The sequence below is a fragment of the Camelus bactrianus genome, chromosome 21 (genome assembly GCF_048773025.1).
Source record: "Camelus bactrianus isolate YW-2024 breed Bactrian camel chromosome 21, ASM4877302v1, whole genome shotgun sequence".
Classification (NCBI taxonomy): Eukaryota; Metazoa; Chordata; class Mammalia; order Artiodactyla; family Camelidae; genus Camelus; species Camelus bactrianus.
Genome location: NC_133559.1, coordinates 2,279,863 through 2,301,687, shown reverse-complemented (window position 1 = coordinate 2,301,687; position 21,825 = coordinate 2,279,863). Strand labels below are relative to the sequence as shown.

Here is a 21,825-nt window from a genome sequence, read left to right as displayed (position 1 = left end):
CAAAGTCCTGAAAGTAAAATAAAATAATGAATAATTCTAATAAAAAAGGCTGGCTCCTGAGAAGGTAGAAGATTCCCTTCCCTCTGGGGAGCCGCTCTTCTCTCCTGACTTCATTCCATCCTTCACAACCCCTCTGGGGCCTCCTTTGCTTATTGCCACCGTGAGACACGGTGGTCATTTTGAGGTAAGATGATGATTCAGAGTCTGTCGCATTCAAAGTCTGTCGCATTCCCTGAAGCTCAGAACACGCATCCTACAGTCTGCAAATTTGGTGAAGAACAAATAGCCTCCTCACCTCTTCCTCTCCCTGCCCTGCCCATCAATCAAAGCCCTGTCTGCACCTCCCAGAGAGCAGTCTGCTTCTTGCAGGGTCTGATAATGAGTCCTTTAACCCAACAGGGTTAATTACAGGCTTGCAAGTTGGTGGTATAAAAAGCTAAAACTTCATAGACATTGAGTTATGTGTTCAGAAGTCATGCCTTCATGTGTACACTACTGACAGTGTATATATAGTTATGAAATTACATAAATGTATGTTTCCATATAGACTATTTATATAGAAGTGTCCATTTGAACTTTTTAAGTTGCCTCTAATTTCCAAGACCCTCACCCTAATCTCAAAGAGGCAACAAAGTAATGGGTTAAGAGATCCTGATTCCCTCACTTGTAGCTGAAAATTTGGGGTCAGTTATTTAAGATCTCTAGACCTCTGTTTCCTCACCTGTAAAATGATGATACTAACAGTAACTACCCCAAAAGAGGATTAAATGAGATGTCATGGTCAGACCATCTTGGTACACGGTATTCATGCATTACATTTTCCCTCATTTATTAGGGAGAAAAGTCTAGAAAAAGTCATACATTCATTCAATAAGCACTTCTTGTGCACCTATTATGCTCCAAGGTATCATGCAACGCACTGGGGCTGCAGAGAGAAACAAGACAGAGTCACCCGCTGCCAGGAGAGGAAAGACGTGTGTGGCAGAGATTAGGCTGCTAAACCAAAGTCAGCTTGCCCAGCTGCCTGGACACAGGGAAGACTGAACTTCTTGTTCCCAAGGGTGTGTTGGGGCCATGCGATCAGCTCAGGCCAATGAATTGTGAATGGAAGTGGCATGTCACTTCTGGCCTTAGACACTCAATTCCCAGGGCAGAATTTCCTTTTCTTGCCCCTGCCAATGTGACAGGAGAGGCAGCCTTTGAAAATCCAGACTCCTGAGTGACACCCAGCTTGAGTTGGCTCAAAATGAAGTCACTGAGACTTGGGGTGTTTGTTACCGCTGCATACACCAGCCTCAACTGATGCATCATGTAAGCAAACCCATTTCACAGCAACACAGCTAACGGCAACAGTCTAGGACTTGTATGGAATGTGCAGCAGAGAGAGGTGTGTGACTGACTCTTTGAGAAGAAACATATGTGTATCTTTAATATTCTGTTTTGAAAACATCTACAGTATTCTATTGGATTTCTTGCAATTTTGATGGCATTAATTCTGGCAATGCTTGAATTATAAAGATGGATAAGCTCCTGAGAATTTTTTTTTTTAACAATCGCAAGTTAATGTGATAAACTCCATGGCTGTTCAAGATTGTTTTTCAAAAACTTCCAGAACACAAGGAGAGGGGACACTGGGACCAATTTGGGCCCCCACATTAGGGTTTTCAATGTGGAAACCCTAATTTCCTTCCATGGAAAGATGTCTGCTTTGTGTCACATCCTGTTTGTTTTTTTTTTAAACTGAAGTACAGTCAGTTACAATGTGTCAATTTCTGGTGTACAGCATAATGTCCCAGTCATGCATAGACATACATATATTTGCTTTCATTAAAGATTATTATAAGATATTGAATATAATTCCCTGTGCTATACAGAATAAATTTTAAAATCTATTTTTGTATATAAGTGGTAAACATTTGCAAATTTCAAATACCCTAATTATCCCTTTTCACCCCCTTTCCCCCAGTAACCCTAAGATTGTTTACTATGTCTTCGAGTCTGTTTTTGTTTAATAGATGAGTTCGTTAGTGTTCTTTTTCCTTCCTTCCTTCCTTCCTTCCTTCCTTCCTTCCTTCCTTCCTTCCTTCCTTCCTTCCTTCCTTTTCTTCCTTCCTTTTCTTTCTTTCTTTCTTTCTTTCTTTCTTTCTTTCTTTCTTTCTTTCTTTCTTTCTTTCTTTTCTTTCTTTCTTTCTTTTCTTTCTTTTCTTTCTTTTCTTTCTTTCTTTCTTTTCTTAAAGATTCCACATATGAGTGATATCATATGGTATTTTTCTTTCTCTTTCTGGCTTACTTCACTTAGAACGACGATCTCCAGGTCCATCCATGTTGCTGCAAATGGCATTATTTGATTCCTTTTTTTATTCCTGAGTAGTATTCCATTGTATAAATATATCACAACTTCTTTATCCAGTCATCTGTCGATAGACATTTAGGTTGCTTCTATGTCTTGGCTATTTTATTTAGTCCTGCCATGAACATTGGGGTGCATGTATCTTTTCCAATTAGAGTTCCCTCCGGATACATGCCCAGGAGTGGGATTGCTGGATCATATGGTAGGTCTATTTTTAGTTTGTTGAGGAATCTACATACTGTTTTCCATAATGGCTGCACCAAACTGCATTCCCACCAGAAATGTAGGAGGGTTCCCTTTTCTGCACACCCTCTCCAGCATTTATCCTTTGTGGACTTTTTAATGATGGCCATTCTGACTGGTGTGAGGTGATACCTCATTGCAGTTTTGATTTGCATTTCTCTGATAATTAGTGATATTGAGAATTTTTTCATGTGTGTATTGGCCATTTGTATGTGTTCATTGGAGAATTGCTTGTTTAGGTCTTCTGCCCATTTTTGGATTGGGTTGTTTGGCTTTTTTGTTATTAAGATGTATGAGCTGTTTATATATTCTGGAAATTAATCCCTTGTCAGTCTCATCATTTGCAAATATTTTCTCCCATTCCGTAGGTTGTCATTTTGTTTTGCTTATGGTTTCCTTTGCTGTGCAAAAGCTTCACATCCCGTTTTAATTTCCAGAGTAACAAGGGTGTTTTTCTCCCAATTTTTTAAATTTTGAAAAATTTCAAACTTACAGAGAAATTGCAAGAATGATACTCAGTGAACACCCACATATCATAGGTTCAGCAACGTTTCTCATTTTACATTTTAGATAACTTTCTCTTTCCTTTTCCTCTCTGTCCACGCACCCCACCCCACCCCTCGACCTCGGCTGAATCTTAAAAGTTGCAGAGATGATGAATATCAGCTGTAAATATTTTGACATGTATCTCCTAAAAACAAAACACGTTCTTACTTGACCACATATAATTATCACACTCAAGAATTTTAACCCTGATACAAGATTATTATCTAATCTGCACTTTAGATTCAAATTTCCCAAGGTATTCTCAAACTTGTACTTTACTATTTTTTTTAAAAAATTTCCTCCATCTAGGATTAGGTATCGCATTTAGTTGTTGAGTTTCTTTAATCTTTTAACCAGGAATAGTCCTTACCCCTGTTATTTTGTTGTTCATGGAACTGCCTTTTGCAAACAGTGGTTTGGACAGTTTTCACTAGGGATACCCTTTTTATCCCGGAAAAAATGTCTAGAAGCTGGATTGCAATGGACTTTTAGGAAACAGCACTGACTCTGTTTAACCCAAGGGTTCATCAGATCCCAAGTATCTTTTGGAAGCCTGATATCACTCTTATTACTGGTCCCTTTCCCTAAAATCTCGTGAGCCCTGGAGGGAAATGTACTGAACATAATGAGAGAAGACACAAAATCCCTTTCACTTATCCAGTCTTTGCGTTCTCTGTTGTACCTCAAAAGCAGAAGCGACTGCAGAGGTGTTTAAGTCTCCTTGTTAAAGCCGATTGCCAGCGCACACACGCAGCACGAACATTTTCTGATAAATTCCCTGAAACTCACGCCACACATTAGGCAGAAAGACAGCTGCCGTGTGAAGAAAAGGAGGGCAAGCAATTTGTTAACAACCCTGGAAAAAATACAGCCAGACTTCTCGACACCCAAGAGGCGCAGATTTTATTTGCTTAAAACCTCAGCGAGTCTCGCTAGAGAGGATTTCTTGCTCCCCGAACAGTTTCAAGGACGTTTCTGTTTTCCAACAGATCATGTTCGTGACACATTGCAAAGCTATGGAAAATGTTTTGTTTTTTCTTAATCGACGTGCCGCACACAGTTTATCTTTTCTGCCACTTGGAGATTCTGAGCTTTATTCCTGCCGTGCAATGCTAAGGTGCATCCAGAAGGTGTCAGCACCTCCATGGTAACCAGACGGTCGGGAGTCCGCCCCCTCCCACCACTTTATTTGAGGAGTAGTTCCCCAATGGGCCTCAAGGTGGCGCCAAAACCACAGGGCCGCACCAGCCGCCTCCAGGTGCAGGAGCTGGCGGCGCTGCGGGAGGACGCGATGCGGTGGAGGGGTCGGGGTCGTAGGGGTGGGAGGTGGGGGAGGGGTGCGGCAGTGACTCGAGTATCTTCTGCCTTTATCGTCGCTTATTATTCTAGTAACGCACAGGGTCCTCTGGGGCCCGGTTCAGTTTTCGGCTCACTGACAGCAAGGTCAAGAAAGGAAGAAATCAGCAGCCCCCAATCCAAAATACTTTGGCAGGAGAAAGAAAAGATCGGAAACATGGTTTTTGCAAAGTCCAGGTGTGTGGAAGGTGTTGTTTTAATAACCTGAACAAACATCTCTCCTGGAGTCCTACTGAGCGGAGAAGAAACCTAATTCCAGGGGCAAAGGAAAATGTCTCTCTCACCTTTTCTGTCTTGATTATAAGGATTTTTTCCCTCTCCCACCCCACTTTTTTTGGAGGGGGAGGGAAATAATTCAGGCAACTCAACCTATTTCTTTTCAGATGCCGCTGGTTTAAACCTGGACGTCCTTGTAAACAGAAACCCAGGCAGGAACTGCCATTTGGGAACTTATTTTCCATAGTCCTTAGCTATTTTGGTTTTTGCCCTGTGCTGTGATAAAGCTTTTTTTCTTTCTTTTTCTTTTAAACACCTCGTAAAAACAGAGTAAACAGTATTCCTCCAGGAAGTCTACAGACTGAGGAGTGTTTCTTGATCAATAGTTTGCATTTCCAGTAAAATTGTGAGAACTCAGGCTGCCTGTCACATACTCCAGGATAAAGACACTTTTTGCCAGAGGTTTTATTTTATTTTTTTTATTTTTGATGGATGTGAAAATGCTAGATGTATGAAAAAATAATAAAGTTGTAGTGGGAGTTAGAAGGGTGGGGAGAATGCCGAACCATTCACCTGTGAGCTGAGGACTGGCAGCTTTATTTTACTTCGTTGCAAAAAAAAAAAAAAAATCAAGTTAGAGAAAGAACCTAGAGCACCCATAAAAAAAACAGCAAATGTTTCAAAAGTAGAATGTTCCAGGTAATAGGAACCTACTCTGTATTTCCCCTTTGGTTTTGGATTTTTCAGGAGATAATACTGTTCATAGATAATGCCCATGCCTATTTTTGTCTTTTGTCCTTTTATTGAAAATGAATGAAGTGTCCCCAGAGCCTTCTTTTCATCTCCGTAGAAGCTAAGAGTGATGGTGGATTCTCTCAAACCCTTTTCCTAGGAATCTAATAAATATCTGATGGGAGAGTGAGGGGAAAAGGAATCCTGAAATAAAAAACTTTTATCTCAAGTATTCCCGACCCAGTCGGACAGAGGACCTCCAGAAGAATTCTGACCAGCATTTAGCCCTTCTTAGGGGTGTCCTGCCCCCTCAGGGAAGCTAGCAAAGGAGGACCCGATTATTCGAGGTGTTGAAGGAATACTCAGTCCACAAACAAACAAACTTCCCGGAATTCCTAGAGGGAAGGAGAAAGCTTTGAAGGGCGAAGGCCTCCCAGTCGTTTCAGGTCCACATCCCGGATAATACCCTCTCCGGGGGTGTCTTCAACCGTTTGTAATCGCTTGCCCCAACCTCCCACGGAGCCCCGGTGCCCAAATCACCTCATCAAATAGCAGCCCAGCAAAAAAGACTGAAATACAGACAGTCAACTTGGAGAATCCCAAGGGGGCTTCGCCAGGAGCGGGAGGTAGGGGCTGCGCGCCGGGGTTGCGGGTGCCAGCCGGCGCGGCCGCGGTTCGCAGCCCGCGCTAAGGACGCGCTTCTTGGCGAAGCCCCCTCGGAGAGCGGCTCGCGTCTCTCCTCGCGGGCAGAGGAACTCGGCTCAGCCGGGGCCGGGTGGCTGGAGCATTGTTCCCGCGTTTGGGGAGCGCGGGAGTCCGCTTGTCAAAGGGAATTTATCTCTGGGAAAAGGTGGAGAGGCTGCGAGGCTGGAGTCGGTGGGCGCAAGCGTCTACGCGGGAGCGGAAGGGGGGAACGAGTAAAATTATTTCACTCTCTTCCCCAAACCCCACAAAATTGTTCCCGATGTCGTGGACCATTTAACGAATCCACGGCGAATTTAGAGGATTATATTCTCAGGATATCGCTCCTTTCCCCACTGCGCCTTTCCCCCATGGACGCCTCGGCCTGCCTCCTCAGGTGGGGGTCAGGGCCACTCAGTTTCTATAATTTGCCTCTAAAACCTTTATAGGGCATTCTTGACGGCCCTAAGCCTGGAAACTCCCCGTTGGTTATTATTATTATTATTATTATTATTTTGCTTTAATAATGACAACGCCCAGCGGACGCCCCTCCACTCCAACCAGCACGTTCGCTTGGAATCCATTACACCTGGGCCCCGATAATTAGGAAATCTAATTATTCGCCTCATCACTCATTAATAAGAAAAAATAGTCTCAGGTTCTGTGCTACTTACAAGGTCTTTGGGGAGATATTGGACCACATTAATCAATTCGATTTTATATCTCAGACTAACTTTTATCTGCAAAGGAGCGTCGGTTCTTTTTCCCCTCTGGGCACGTGGGCCCATTAACCAAAATGTGATAATAAAATAAATTTTAATAAGATATAACTCTTTTTTAAAAAAAAAAAATCTTTTCAAGTTAAGACTGAGCTGCAGTGAAGTATGATTCTGCGCGGCTGGGTCTTAGAGCCGACGGATTCCGGCGCTCCTCATCCTGATTGGCGCCAAGTCCCCACAGCGGCTGGATTATTGGTCCAAAGTTCCCGGAGGGGGTGTGGCCGGAGCAAAGTAAAAACTCGCTTTCAGCAAGAAGACTTTTGAAACTTTTCCCAATCCCTAAAAGGGACTTTGCCTCATTTTCCGGGCTCGGCAGGGCAGCACTCTGGATCCCGGCTCGCTGACCCTCAGGGCTGCCGATTTACTGGGGGGCTTGGAGAGCCGCCCTCCCTTTCCTGACGCGGACCGAGGGGCCAGCCTCGGTCCACCGCGCGCAAGGCGTCTCTGCTCCGTCCCCGGCCGCCTGCCCGCCCGGGCTGCCACCCGCCGAGAATCGAGAGCGAGCAAGAGAGCAAGGGCCGGCGCTGCGCTCGCCGGGGCGCGCCCTCCAGGATGCTGCTCCGCCCGGTCCGCTGAAAACGAGCGTCCCTTCCCGGCCCGAAGGCGGGCGCCCAGCGCCGGCGCCTCCTCTAGCTCAGCCTTGAGGCTTCCAGGCGCCCGGGGTTCCCCGCGCCGGCTCCCTTCCTCCCTCTCTCGCTCGCGCTCGCTCTCCTAGGGCCTTCCTCGCGGTCCGTGCGCGCAGGCGGTGGCGTCTCGGACGCAGCATGCAGGCGCGCTACTCTGTGTCCGACCCCAACGCCCTGGGAGTGGTGCCCTACTTGAGCGAGCAGAATTACTACCGCGCAGCGGGCAGCTACGGCGGCATGGCCAGCCCCATGGGCGTCTACTCAGGCCACCCGGAGCAGTACGGCGCGGGCATGGGCCGCTCCTACGCGCCCTACCACCACCACCAGCCCGCGGCGCCCAAGGACCTCGTGAAGCCGCCCTACAGCTACATCGCGCTTATAACCATGGCGATCCAGAACGCGCCCGAGAAGAAGATCACCCTGAACGGCATCTACCAGTTCATCATGGACCGCTTCCCCTTCTACCGGGAGAACAAGCAGGGCTGGCAGAACAGCATCCGCCACAACCTCTCGCTCAATGAGTGCTTCGTCAAGGTGCCCCGCGACGACAAGAAACCTGGCAAGGGCAGCTACTGGACCCTGGACCCGGACTCCTACAACATGTTCGAGAACGGCAGCTTCCTGCGGCGCCGGCGGCGCTTCAAGAAGAAGGACGTTCCCAAGGAGAAGGAGGAGCGGGCCCACCTCAAGGAGGCGCCCCCGGCGGCGTCCAAGGGCGCCCCGGCTGGGCCCCCCCTAGCGGACGCCCCCAAGGAGGCCGAGAAGAAGGTGGTGATCAAGAGCGAGGCGGCGTCGCCGGCGTTGCCGGTCATCACTAAGGTGGAGACGCTGAGCCCCGAGAGCGCGCTGCAGGGCAGCCCACGCAGCGCGGCCTCCACGCCCGCCGGCTCCCCCGACGGCTCGCTGCCGGAGCACCACGCAGGCGCGCCCAACGGGCTGCCCGGCTTCAGCGTGGAGAATATCATGACGCTGCGAACGTCGTCGCCGGGAGGCGAGCTGAGCCCTGCGGCTGGGCGCGCAAGCCTGGTGGTGCCGCCGCTGGCGCTGCCCTACGCCGCCGCGCCGCCCGCCGCCTACGGCCAGCCGTGTGCGCAGGGCCTGGAGGCAGCGGGCGCCGGGGGCTACCAGTGCAGCATGCGCGCCATGAGCCTGTACACTGGGGCCGAGCGGCCGGCGCACATGTGCGTCCCGCCCGCGCTGGACGAGGCCCTCTCAGACCACCCGAGCGGCCCCACGTCGCCCCTGAGCGCCCTCAACCTCGCCGCCGGCCAGGAGGGCGCGCTCGCCGCCGCCGGCCACCACCACCAGCATCACGGCCACCACCACCCGCAGGCGCCGCCGCCCCCGCCGGCTCCCCAGCCCCAGCCGGCGCCGCAGCCCGGGGCCGCCGCGGCCCAGGCAGCCTCCTGGTATCTCAACCACAGCGGGGACCTGAACCACCTCCCCGGCCACACATTCGCAGCCCAGCAGCAGACTTTCCCCAACGTCAGGGAGATGTTCAACTCCCACCGGCTGGGGATTGAGAACTCGACCCTTGGGGAACCCCAGGTGAGCAGCAACGCGAGCTGTCAGCTGCCCTACAGATCCACGCCATCTCTCTACCGCCACGCGGCCCCGTATTCCTATGACTGTACGAAATACTGACCTGCCCCGGCCCGCTCCGGCTATGCCTCCCAGACGCTACCCTCTCAGACAGTTCAGGCAGCAGAGATGCAAAAAACCCCAAAACATGCCCACCGCTTTTTCGCTGACCCGGGAGCAGAGAGAGCGCGCGCACCAGCCTCCTCCCTCTGCGAAGCTGCAGGTAACTTTAATTCGCCGCCCCGTTTCTGAGACCCCAAGAAGCCCCTGTACAGGGACGCGGCCCAGCGAAATGAATATTGGTTTAAAAATCCCCCTCCCCTTCCAGGAGGGCTGTGCTCACTGCTCCACTCGGGGTTTCAAAATTATAACTTATGGACCAAATCCCATAGCGACCCAGTAATGACTTTCTGTAGAGACCCCGGGTCTCTACAGATTATGTACGTGTTGTGTGTAATTTTAAATTTCTCTAACCGTGCTGTACAAATGTGTGGATTTGTAATCAGGCTATTTTTTGTTGTTGTTCAGAGCCATTAATATAATATTTAAAGTTGAGTTCACTGGATAATTTCTCATGTTGCCCATTTCTAACTGCCAAATTGAAAATTCAAGAAACTTATGTGGGGTTTCCCCTCCTGTACAATTATGAGATATAATTCTTTTCCCAGTTGTAGGTCTCTCACAAAACAAGAAAATAATTTATTTTTTGTTGTTGGCGGATAAAGAAGTCAAGTATCTGATACTTTTTATTTACAAAGTGTGATGGTGTTGTATAGTAGAGTCCTCCCCAAGCATTCCTAAAAGAAAAAAAAAACTAAAAATTTAACTTCACCTGTGTTTGTCTTATGTGGTCTTAATTGTTGTACTTGCCTTAAAATAAACCCATGTTGTTTTTCTGCCCAAAGTCCGAACAGTGTGTTTGTATTCTCAAATTAAAAAAAAAAAATTAAGGTGATTTCATGAATCCACCTGTTTTGTTATTCTTGTTACACAGGTGGGTAAACGTGTAGACCTCTACAGATGATCACAGGGGACTGGGGGACCCCCCCCCCCGTCTTGCTAGTGTTAGAAAAGGCTTTCGATTAATTCAGAATCCCACCCTGACCAAGGCAATCAAGAAACAGTCCTGGCTGGACGTGGTTGCCTGAAGGACTGTGTGCCATAATGTCCTTTGCTGTAAAGCATTTTGTTAAATGCAGAAAAACATGCCAATAGTCAAAACAAACAGTACCATTCCGTCCCCGTGTCCAGCCATCTCCAATTTAGGAGGTGACAGAGGGGAGGATAAACATTTGCCATTTGCTAACAGCAAACCAGGGGGAGTCCTGCTTTCCCTTGATTTCCTAAAATGCGGACTTCCTTCCCCACTTTAAAGGTTTTCCAGAAAAGAATTTGAACTGGGATGGCGAAAATCCAAATGGGATTGATTTTGTTCCATTTCATGACCGTTCCTGGCGGTGGCCAGATCGGAGGTGAATTTCAGACCTCTTTACTTCTTGATTTGATTTCAAAATCTTTACCCTATTGCAGTGAAAAAATTTTTAACCTTATAGCCCTTCAAAAATAATGTACAATGCTTTTAAGAGTTTTAAATTTGTCAACTCTTCCAGGACTTCAAATGATAGATTATTTTTCTTTTCAGTTCTGGTATTTCATCTTCCAAATTTTAAATAGCAATACAACCTTTGTGAGGTGTGGCGGCGGGGGCAGGGGCGGCTTTATTATACGTTTCACTGGCTAAAACACACAACTCCCCTCCTGGTCTCTGTGTGTGACTTTGGGGGCCAGAGCCCCAAACTGGGAATTAGTTCCCACCCCAGCAGGTGAGCTGTACCTTTGGAAGATGATGATTTTCCAAAAGGTGATTTTGCTTGATGCAGTGGCCTTGACCGTAACCTGGGTGTTAAGTTGTTTTAAGCATGGTATTTTGTCTCTATGTTATGCTGAACAGAATTGGGCAAAGTGTGAGCATAATAATTGTCCCCATCTGTGGGACACAGATTCTTCTCATCTGTGGCCCCAGAGGTGGCACCTGGTTGAGACTTAAAGACTGAGTTTTATGCCTTTTCACAACCGCAGAAGAGGGGAGTCCGCGCTGGGTGCCTGCTTTTCAGCAGGGCCGCGGGCTGCCGAGCTCGTCTGCGTGAGGTGGACCAGAGAGAGAGAGGAGCGGGTTTCACTTGACTCCCGTTTGCTTTATGCTGTTCGCGCAGCAGAGGAGAGCGGTCTAGCTGGCTTTCCCTTCCCCCAGATGTCTGAGAGAGGCCCCCCTGAAAGCCTGCCTTCGCCCTAAGATGTGGAACGCACAGGAGGTCTCAGAGACACGGGGAAAAGCGCGGAGAGAGAATCGTAAGGAAGGGGTCAGAGGTCTGGTCGGCCCGGGACACCGCGCCGGGGCCTCCTACCTTGGGGAAGGCCTCTTAAACAAGTCCCCGCTGTGCGCCGGCCACTCGCCCGAGCGGGTAGATCGAGAAGGTTCCTCCACCCCGAGCGGGCCACGGCGAGGGGCCCTTCCGTTCCCCTGGGAACGTGGGCACCCAGGGCACTGTGTTGGGGGCTTCGGCAGGCCGCCGGCGGCGTCAGAGAGGAGGCGCCCGTCAGGCCGGACCCCCGAAGGCTCCCGCCGTCGCAGGCCCGGGAGGGAAGGCCGCCGCGTGCGGGCGCTGCGCTCGGAGCCAGGCTCCGCCCGGCCTTCAGCAGCCGGCGCGGACCGAGGGGCTCCGCGGCCGCGGGGCGCCTGCTGCTCCCGCGGAGTGCGAAGGGCCGGCCCCGGGCTGAGCGCGCGGAGCCCCGGCGCCGCCCGGCCGTCCGCCGCCGGCGTGCGTGCACTGCGCGGGGCGCGGGGCGCGGGGCGGCTGCCTCCACGCATCCGCTCGCCGCGCTCCTCGGGAGCCCTTCCGGAAAGGGGGAAAGGAGGTCCGGGGAATGCCGGCCGCAGGCTGCCGGGACCCCTTGCTCGGCGGCTCACTCAACGCCGTCTGCATGAAGCTGTGTCTGATAGCCTTGTTCCTACCTGACCCAGGAAGACCCAGTTCAGCAGGTGTCAAAAATTCTGCAAATAAAATGGAAGCGACCCAAACACCACAACAGAGACTGTTTCCCACGGAGTTAATCCTGGGTCCCTGACTGGCCTTGGCTGGGTGGACTGTGTCTCTAACAGGGTCCAGTTGTGACAGTCGCCGGCGGCCAGAGAGACCCGGTGGCCTTTGAGCATCCGGCTTATTCTAAGCCCTGGAGAGGCTGCAGCTGGAATAGCCTCTGCTTCTTGTAAGACTTGAGAGACACCCCAAGCTCGCCGCTTTCAGGGAGAGAGACTGCAAGCTGGGCCACTCTCCCATGGCCAGACTTGGGTCTGTGGCTGGGTGGCCCTCACTGCCCTAATTCAAGTGGCTTGTCCCCTAGGACCCAAAATTGGTGGCAACATGCATCCTCTAATTTCTGGAGCGCTGGGCTGGGGTTAGAGGACCACATCTCACTGTGTGAACAAGCTCCTCCCCTCCCTGGCCTTGGTCAGTCTTCTCACTTGTAAAATGAGCAGGTGAGTGCAAGGGCATTTTGGGCACCCCAGCTGTTCCTTCCTGCATAGCCCAGCTCCAGCCACCACCCGTCACTTACCCTGCTCCCCTTCCCTACCAGCAAGAAATGAAGGTCAGAAGTTAGAGGGAGAAAAAAACTCGAGTCCTGGGAACTTCAGCATTTGGGTCATAAATCTTTTGGGGTCCATCTCCTCCCCTTTACCCCAAAAAGGCTGCCTGGGAGTCACCTTTTGGCCTGAGAGAGGCTTGTGAGCTTCACTCAAAGCATAGAGCAGAGCTCCCAGGTTCCAGTGGAAAATGAGCCCCCGTGGCTGAGTGCTTCCTTCCTCCATCCTCATCCCCACCCCAAATCCAAAAACCTGGACAGGGGTGTTGGGCAAGGTTGGCCAATGGGAAGTTATTGATAATAACCATAATAACCATAAACCTGAGGGTGGGTGGAGAGAGCGACTCAGAGAAAAGACACTCGTTGATAAGTGAGCAGAACCAAGTTTCTGGAGGAAGCACTGGGGTCTCGGAGCCTCAGGGGATGTGTGCCTGCGTCGTCAGGACCATGCACTCCCGCAGCCCAGGGTGTGGTGGAAGTGACAGTAGAGACCTGAGGCTGGATGCCCTGGGTGCGGCCAGGCCGAGGATGGCTGGTAGTGGGGGGCCAGACTCCCCACTCCAGGTGAGCGAGATGCACTGGTCAGAGCCATCCAAGTGACTTCTGGCACCACATACTTGACATGCTTTCCCAAACTTTGAGAAGCATTCCTGCCTGCCTCTTCCTTCCATGGCCTCAGCTCACCAAGGCATTTGAAATGTTTGCTTTTCGACACAGGCATGTAAGGCAGGGGCAGAAAGTTGCAGGGAGTTTGGAAGGCTGGGCAGCTGCCTTCCTGACAGGGACAGCCGCTGCTCCTGGGAAGACACCACCGCCTCAGCTTACGCGAGCATTCCCCACCCTTCTGCAACGTTTCTGCTCTGCAGCAAAAGCAGAAGGGCGTTGCTTGCATGGGGTTCGATTCTTGTAGGTGTCTCTTTGGTGCCATGGTTTTTCCTGTGTCGGGTCAGCGGGGATTTTATCCTGGGGCTGTGAGGGTGTGAAAGCTGAAATGGAAGGAGCGAGTGGGCTGCCAGCTTGATGAGCTGGCTGGCATCCATGGTCCCTTTAAGGGAGTGGAGTTGGGGAGCACTGGGGGGCTTCCGTCCTCTGGGCATGGGGTACTGCTGTGTGCTCAGTCTCTATGGCCACCCAGGCTGGGAAGTCGTGGAGGCCAGAGAGGCCGCCTGACCTCACGGAGGCTCAGTGGCCCTTGGCCCTGTGCCTTACGTATCCAACAGCCCCTCTGGGGCGCTCTTGCTGCCCTCACGTTATTCTTACAGACAGGCTCCCCAGTGGAGACTTTCTCTCTAAGCTGAATCCACATGCACCAACTCAGGGCCTACGCACAGGTCAACTGAGGGCTCAGATGACCTCGGGCACATTACCTCAAGCTCTCTGGACCCACTTCTCAACTGGAAAAATGATGGATCACGAATAGGGTTATCCTGAGGATCAGTGGGCCCAACGCCCGCTGGGAAAGTGCTTTGATAATGTCTAGTGCACAGTAAGGACTGTTAGCTATTTGGATTTACCTGGATAACAGAAGAGGAAGGATTGTTGAGTCTCAGTTAATTGCATATGTCAGGCTAAATGCGATATCCTTGGGCAGGGCCCTGCCCAGGCCCTAACTGCCCCTGCTCACTGGGCTTCAATCAGCATTAGCTGACCGGCCAACCATAAGCTTCATGGCTCACTTCTCCCAAGAGGAGCAAAAGACACTGCTCCCTGATCCTTTCAAGGGGGGAGAGGAGGGTAAGGGGGGGAAGGGCTTCTCTGGTTTTGGTGGGATATAAAGGACTGGGTCTCCCACTTACAATGTCCCAAATTTCCCAGCTCTGGGGACCCACCTCTCTCTCCTCTCCAGAGGGCCCCTCCCCTTTGATTACTCCAGACACACCTCTCAGCCTCTGTGGACACCTGAGGGTGTCTGACCTCAGTGAATCCACCAGTGAAGGAAACCCTGTGGGTTCCAATCCCTGTTCTATTTAATACCTCCATTGTCTTCAGGTAATCTGTGCTGGGCCTCAGTTTCATCATCTGTGAAATGGGTGAATCCACTCCCCCACCCCATCTTTCACAGACACTGCCAGGGTTCTCAAGAGAATTTCCACTGGGCCTTTAGCATCCACACACAATAGCTACTATAACGTGATTGTTTTCCTGTCTTTGGAACACTTCCTCCTAGGAGACCCGAGGTGAGTTAACTTTCTGGCCTCAGTTTCCTGGTCTGTGGAATGGGAATGATAAAGATTTCTGTTCCTTAGGACTTAGTACGAGGAAAGCACTTACAGCAGTGCCGGCACGTAGTAGTCTTCAAGTCATGATTAGTTATTAATATTGTCCTTATCATCAACCTCCTCTCTGGCACTTTTATGTCGTCAGTAAGGAGACCGGGCTGAGGGATCCCTGCATCTCTCCACCCTCACTCTTCTCACATGTATGGTAGAATCATATATATGTGTATACACACATATATAATTTGTAACCTGTCTTCCCACTTAGAAAAGTGATGCAGATATTTGGAAATATGACGCCATCATCGTTAACTTGGATGCCTGCTTTTTAATTTACCGGTGGAGCGGAAGAAAGGTAGATGGGGGTGGGGTGGGAGGAGCTCCTGTCTCTGTCCCTTCAGCCTTTCCCCCTGAGGCCTCTTTGGGCCAGGCTACTGCCTGGCCTTCGCTCACCTGGCCTTCCCAAGGAGCAGGCTTTCTGCCAGGCAGCTGGAAAGGGTACTCTCTGCTCTTACCCCTCAACAAACCTTATTTGTGCTTGGGCCCCAGAGTTGGGAACCGCCACGGTCCTTCCCGAAGCGTGATTTCAGGGCCTTTCTGCAGGCTGGAAGCTGCACTCCCACTGACTTCAGAGATGAAGGTGCTTTTCTGGGATCTGAAGGCTTATGAACCTGCAAGGGACTTGCAGTGTCCTCATCTGGCTCTCTGAGACACTCAGTCGGCCAGCTGTCTCCCAGGCTTGGCTGATCCCCACTGAGCCTCCGATCGGTCCTCACCCACCAGGCTTCCGCACGAGGGCGCATCCATGCTCCTGCACTCTGTGCTTTTGCCCTGCACTCCCCAGAAATAAGTCCCAGCTCGGGGTTCCTTCCTACAAAGTCCTCTCCTAAGTTCAAGTTACACACGTCACCTGAGAGCCCAGGATTCTCCCGGCGCCCAGAGCCAGGCTGGGGCGCTCTGCTGGAGGTCTGTGGCTGGAGCCTCCCATAGAGGCTGCTAACTGCTGCAAACACGTGGGGGCTGGACCGGCCTCTCCAAACCGCAACTAGAACTGGCTTATTCTCTCTGCTATCAGTGCCCCGCCCACCAGCTGCGCTGGTCTCCGCCTGCGTCCCGCCCATGCCCAAACTGGGCGGTGATTATTATTGCCCGAATTCAAGCTTGGATTCGCCTTAGCGTTTAGAAGGAGCGCGGCTGCAGAGCGCCTTTAGGGAAAGGCAGGGGTGTGAGTGCTGGGCTTCGGGTGCCCCAGGCAACTCCAGGAAGGGCTCCGGGTGTGGAGTGGGGGATCCACATAGCGACACTCGTTTGTCTCTTCCTCTGGATCTGTCAGAGTCGACACCTAGTGGGATCCAGACTTGATCTTGCTAGTCAGGAGGGGCTGGGTGGCTCCGGAGACTGTGGGACCTGTGGGTTGCAAAAGCGTGGACACTGAGGTTCTCTTCCCATCTCGGGGTGAAAGGTGTGCTCTGATGAAAGCCAGACACTCAGAGCAGACAGCGCCTGCCCCTCTTGCTAGCGGGCCGCCCCCAAGCCCAAGGCCACTGCTCAGGTTAGAAATGGAGCGCTGGGGACCGAGGCCTGGAGGTGTCCCCCGCCCTGGCCTGGCATTCCCTCACGCCCTGCCTGCACCCAAACCGGTTTTTCGACCCTGATGGAGGCTTCCTTTTCCATATTTCAAATGTATTTGCTCCCCACACGGTCCCCCCGGAACCTCCAAACACATGAGATATCTTCTGGATTCCCCATTTTGGAGCAGGATTTTCCCTGTTTTTCGGTGTTCAGTTTTGACCTGAGCACTGGCAGCCAGTCCCCAGCATGGGGTCGCCTCCCTGTTACAGCAGCAGTGGCAGACTTCCCCCCTCCAATTAATGCACGTTTGTTGTGTCTCCCAATTCCGGGGGGGGGGGGCTCGTGGGCAGGGCCCCCCACCTGCCATCCTCACCCCTCCCTCTTCTCTTGGGCATTCGTGTAATTTATTAAATGAAATGCTAATTCAGTTATCCAGAGCTCTTTTTTTCTTTCCATATTCAGCAGCGATTGTAAACAGGAACTAGTCACGCTATGTGCCCCCCCACCACGCGGTGACGTGGGGGAAGGGACACCTCCTTCTACATCGGCATCACTTAGGCTTTTGATTCAAGTATGGACGTGGCTAAATGTAAAATAAGATGGGGGTAGGGGGTGCTTACACCCCAGGGTGAGTGGGTGGCGGGGGGTGGGGTAGGGTGGGTGGAGAGTGAGCAGGCTTCCCAAATGCTTAATGTAATCACGGGCCAGCTGCGTGCACTTGTAAAGTTGTTATAACCCCCTCCTTGTTATAAACAGGAAAGCGCAGAATATAAAGCAAGAGACCCGCATTCACAAATACCAGCTCTCCCGCGCCAGCTGCCAAATTCCCCTTTTATGGTGTTCCTCCCTTGCAACCTCAGATCCATCAGAAAGACCTTAGTTTCTCCCCCTCCACTCTCCAAAGGGGTTTATTTTGAGACTTCCTCCAGCCGAGCCATGGACCTGGTACCTCCGCACACCCTCTCCGACTCTGCAGTGCCCTATGCCATTGGCTTTGGGACGAGCTGGGCTCCCGGAGTCCTCTTCCTCAGGTCTCCAGGGAGCCCTGAGGTGGAGGCTTGCCCCTGTTGGGATACTAGGCCCCCAGGGGGTACGCCCCCACCCCCAATTCCTCTGGGGGCATCCAGAGCATCTCTCCAAGGAGGGCCGCATACTCTTCAAGTCAGACTCCCATCTATTTCCTCTGAGACAGACATCTCCCCCGCCAAATATCTGAGAGTTCTCAAAGACCTCAGAAGGCAAGCTGTGAGGCTATGGCACCCACCCCTACAGCTCCCATTAGGCCTGGGGGAAGAAAAGGTCTTTTGTGGAAGCCTTAGGGTTTCGGGGCTCCCCCAAGCCAGAGGTAAAACGCCCCTCCCACCTCCACTCTCCTTCCTGGCCCGCCAGACCCTGCTCTGAGCCGCGGAGATCCACATCCTGCCTCACTGACTGTGTGTGCTTACAGCGTCAAGGGGTGGACGTGATATTTCAAACATCAGATCAGTGCGTTTATATATTGGGTGCCCGGAAATTTTTCCAAATAAACACAGCTTGATTCAACTTGGGTGGGCGGACTTATCAACAGACTAATTCTATAAACAAATGAAGGAATAACCCCGAAACCGATTGGCTGGTATCAAAAAGACACGTGGAGGGAAAAGCTTGGAGTTTTTCAGCAATGAAATTTTAATTAATGTGGGTGGGCTGAGAACACAGCGACTGTTTATCATAGACAATTTATTTTCCAGCGCTAAGTCAACATATAATAGCAAAGTTACAACAATTATTTAACATTTTTAAAGCCATGAAGAAGGGACAGAGTGCGCAGCGGCTGGGGAAAGCGGCAGAGCGGGAGACAGACGCAGGGCGGGCTCCCCGGGAGGGCCCTTGCGGCGCGGGGTGCAGTCCCTAAGCCACCCGGGTCGTCTGCGTTGCCGGGGGCGCAGCGCCGTCTCCGCTCGCCATGAGCCATCTCTTCAGTCCCCGGCTGCCTGCTCTGGCCGCCTCGCCCATGCTCTATCTGTACGGCCCCGAGAGACCCGGGCTGCCTCTGGCCTTGGCCCCCGCGGCCGCTCTGGCCGCCTCGGGCCGGGTGGAGCCCCCCCAGAAGCCGCCCTACAGCTACATCGCGCTCATAGCCATGGCGATCCAGGACGCGCCCGAGCAGAGGGTCACGCTCAACGGCATCTACCAGTTCATCATGGACCGCTTCCCCTTCTACCACGACAACCGGCAGGGCTGGCAGAACAGCATCCGCCACAACCTCTCGCTCAACGACTGCTTCGTCAAGGTGCCCCGCGAGAAAGGGCGGCCCGGCAAGGGCAGCTACTGGACGCTGGACCCTCGCTGCCTGGACATGTTCGAGAATGGCAACTACCGGCGCCGGAAGAGGAAGCCCAAGCCGGGCCCTGGGGCCCCGGAGTTCAAGCGCGCCCGAGCCGAGACGCACGAGCGCGGCGCAGAGGCGCAGCCGGAGGTGGGGCGCGGGGGAGTACTCCCCCGCCCGGCGACCCCCAGCCACGAGGGAGCTCCCGCGCGCCCCTCGCCCCTCCGGGAAGGCTCCTCTCCGCCCGCGCCCCTCCACTGGCCCGGGCCCGCGTCCGCAGAGGAGGACGCGGGGGACGCGCTCCAGGGCGCAGCGGCTGTGGCCGTCCGCCGGCCCGCGCGCACGATGGATGGCCCGGGGTCCCCTCCGCACCCCGCCTCCTGCAGCTCTCCGAAGAGTTCTTCGGACAAGTCCAAGAGCTTCAGCATAGACAGCATCCTGGCGGAACGGCAGGGGCAAAAGCCGGCTGGAGGGGGCGAGCTCCCGGGGGGAGCCAAGCAGGGCCCTGGCGGCTTCCTAGGCGCCTCGCTCCTGGCCACCTCCTCCAGCCTCCGTCCGCCTTTCAACGCTTCCCTGATGCTGGACCCGCACGTCCAGGGCGGCTTTTACCAGCTCGGGATCCCTTTCCTCTCCTATTTCCCTCTGCAGCTCCCCGACACGGTGCTTCACTTCCACTAAAGCCATCGGTGGCGAGGTTCTTTCCCCTGCCCGGGTCTGAGCTACTTGTGAGCGACCACGACTCCCACCGTGGGGTAAAGAAGTCACTTTTTTTTTTAATGATTTCCTCTGCGGACATGTGGATCCCGGGAAGTATCACCCACCTCTACGCACAGATGGGTACACCCCCACCTGCCTCCCGCAAGGCGCACCTTCCCAGAACCAGAGCAGCTTCGGGGATTTAAAGGACGCTTTCCCGCCAGGACTCGGGCATCCCAGACCTTCTACTGCCGGAGCAGGAGACTCCCTTGGCCTTAGGTCAGTCTGATGGCATGATCTTCTGCTAGCTACTCATGGCAGGCCCTGCCTGTCTGGGGAACGGGGGCCCAGACGACCTGAGGGCAGACAGATGGCCGCAGTGTGGTCCTTTCTATCTGAGAGCCACTATCTGCCCGTTGCTGGCTGGGCAGTGGCTTAGGCCTTGGCTTTGAACCCACCAGAGTGGGGGGTGTTTGAAGCTAGGTTTGTCCCTGAAGTCCAGTTGTGGGGATGCTGGGAGTGACCCCTGTTTTTCAGGTTCCTTAGCAGATCCTAGGGCTTGGGGAGGACTTGGGACCAACGTTCAGGTGAAAGCTGAGAAACCACACTTTTATTTTAAATAGAGAAGTTTCCTCTTTTTTCCTTCCTAGACCATAAAAGGAATATGCTATATTCTTTGGCTAAACCCTTGACTCGTTTTACTATAAGGATCGCCCTGTGAAAACGTCGACATTAACAACTTCTATTAAGAAAGTGCACTCTGTATAATATAGCATTTTGTTGCATTATGATAGCTTGTTGATCAACACGTATGTTTCCCATTGCGTGTTTCCCACAACAGCAGCCCTCCTGTCTCTTCGTTTTTGTGTTTAAAGGATCAAAAGACTCTGAGGACACCGGAAGTGCGTCAGGGGGAGGGAAGAGGTCTCGGGCAACAGAGGAGTTTTGATTCCCATGTTTTTCTCAAGACCTAGGTTTGATGTTGTTACCTTTTCTAGAATTGTGTAGTGAAGGACTACTTTCAATCAAAAGCGTTGGGAGAAGCAAACACGTGGGAAGCAGGCAGAGGGAGAGATGGGTCAGGGCCCGGCAGAGCATGGCATGCATCAGGGCGGCTCTCTGGACCCCAAGGAACGGGAGGCTGGAGGGAGGCTTCCCAGCCTGCAGCCCCGGCCTGGCAGGCCCAGGGCCTGCAGCTAAATAAACACCTTATGGAGGTGACTAGGAGTCTGGTGCAGGGCCGGGAGGCAGGGAGCCACCTCCACAAAGGTCTGGTTATGGAAGTTGAGAGTTTCGCAGCCCGGTTCAGCTTGGAACTTTTGGAAAATGCACGTAACCTCTTATGGTATCTCTCTTTAGGTTGTTTTGGCAATTCTGAAACTTGACTCCCTGAGCCTCCAAGTTACTTTATCTGATGTGGGAAAATCACAGTCAGTCATGAGTTCTTGGAGACAGGCAGAGATAGGTCTATGAAATAACTTTTTCAAGCAGTTTCCATGACTTATATAAAAGTGAACACGAACTTTACATCAAGAGAGCTTATTGGTAACATGTTGGAAAGGATATTTCGGACAAGCGTAATAACTTAATAATTAGTAGGCACAGAGATGACTTGCTGAAAATTCATCCTGAAAGCCGTGTGCTACCTACCCAAACGTGTGTCCGTGACCACGCCCTGCCCAGGCTGGTGGGAACACTTCGGCGAGCTTCAGTGTCCTTGATTTTAAGAACTTTGATGAGGTCCTGTGGTTGAGGTCCAGGGTCACTGTGATTAACTCAAAATGTAGTACAAGGGCCATCATTGGATGTTTTGTTATCCCGACGTCTCAGCACCTGTGAATAAAGTTGTTTTTTCATTAACCTCTCAGTGACTGGCTCAATGGATGGGGCGGGGGTGGGAATAAACAAACCAGGTAACAGGAAAAGGGAGACTGGGGTTGCATCTGGGAACCCCGTCAGCATCTTGGGGGGCTCTGGCTTCCGGGGTGGGGTGCACACATAGACTGCAGGGGCCAGAGCTGAAAACCCCAGGACCAGAGGATGCTGCCTGCATGTCAGCAATACGATGAGAACCCCCTCACTGTACAGAACGTGTTTCCAATGTTTCCTTTTTATGTTTGATTTGCTATCTTGTGTGCTTTTAATGTACATGTGGCTGTTGTCTGGAGAAGCAAATAATCTAATACTGTCATTTTAAAAGGATTGTATTTTAGAATTACAATACTAAAAAGTATAGTACAGACATTATTTTTATGGCACAGAAAAAAAAGGCAGGAGGATG

At 51.9% G+C, this 21,825-nt stretch overlaps 2 protein-coding genes across 2 annotated transcripts; both read left to right on the top strand.

Moving 5' to 3' along the window:
* Positions 1 to 7,146: 7,146 nt before the first annotated feature.
* On the top strand, positions 7,147 to 10,014 carry FOXC2 (forkhead box C2). Its single transcript, XM_074349298.1, has one exon. The coding sequence runs from the start codon at positions 7,668 to 7,670 to the stop codon at positions 9,171 to 9,173; it is 1,506 nt and encodes a 501-aa protein (XP_074205399.1). The 5' UTR covers positions 7,147 to 7,667; the 3' UTR covers positions 9,174 to 10,014.
* Positions 10,015 to 18,174: 8,160 nt separating this feature from the next.
* FOXL1 (forkhead box L1) lies at positions 18,175 to 21,404 on the top strand. The gene has a single exon (XM_074349297.1). It carries the CDS (start codon positions 18,486 to 18,488, stop codon positions 19,524 to 19,526), a length of 1,041 nt encoding a protein of 346 aa, XP_074205398.1. The 5' UTR covers positions 18,175 to 18,485; the 3' UTR covers positions 19,527 to 21,404.
* The last annotated feature ends 421 nt before the right edge of the window (positions 21,405 to 21,825 follow it).

What these genes read in the sequence shown, in the direction of transcription:
- FOXC2 (XM_074349298.1), top strand. Translation starts at nt 7,668, where the DNA reads ATGCAGGCGCGCTACTCTGTGTCCGACCCCAACGCCCTGGGAGTGGTG.
- FOXL1 (XM_074349297.1), top strand. Translation starts at nt 18,486, where the DNA reads ATGAGCCATCTCTTCAGTCCCCGGCTGCCTGCTCTGGCCGCCTCGCCC.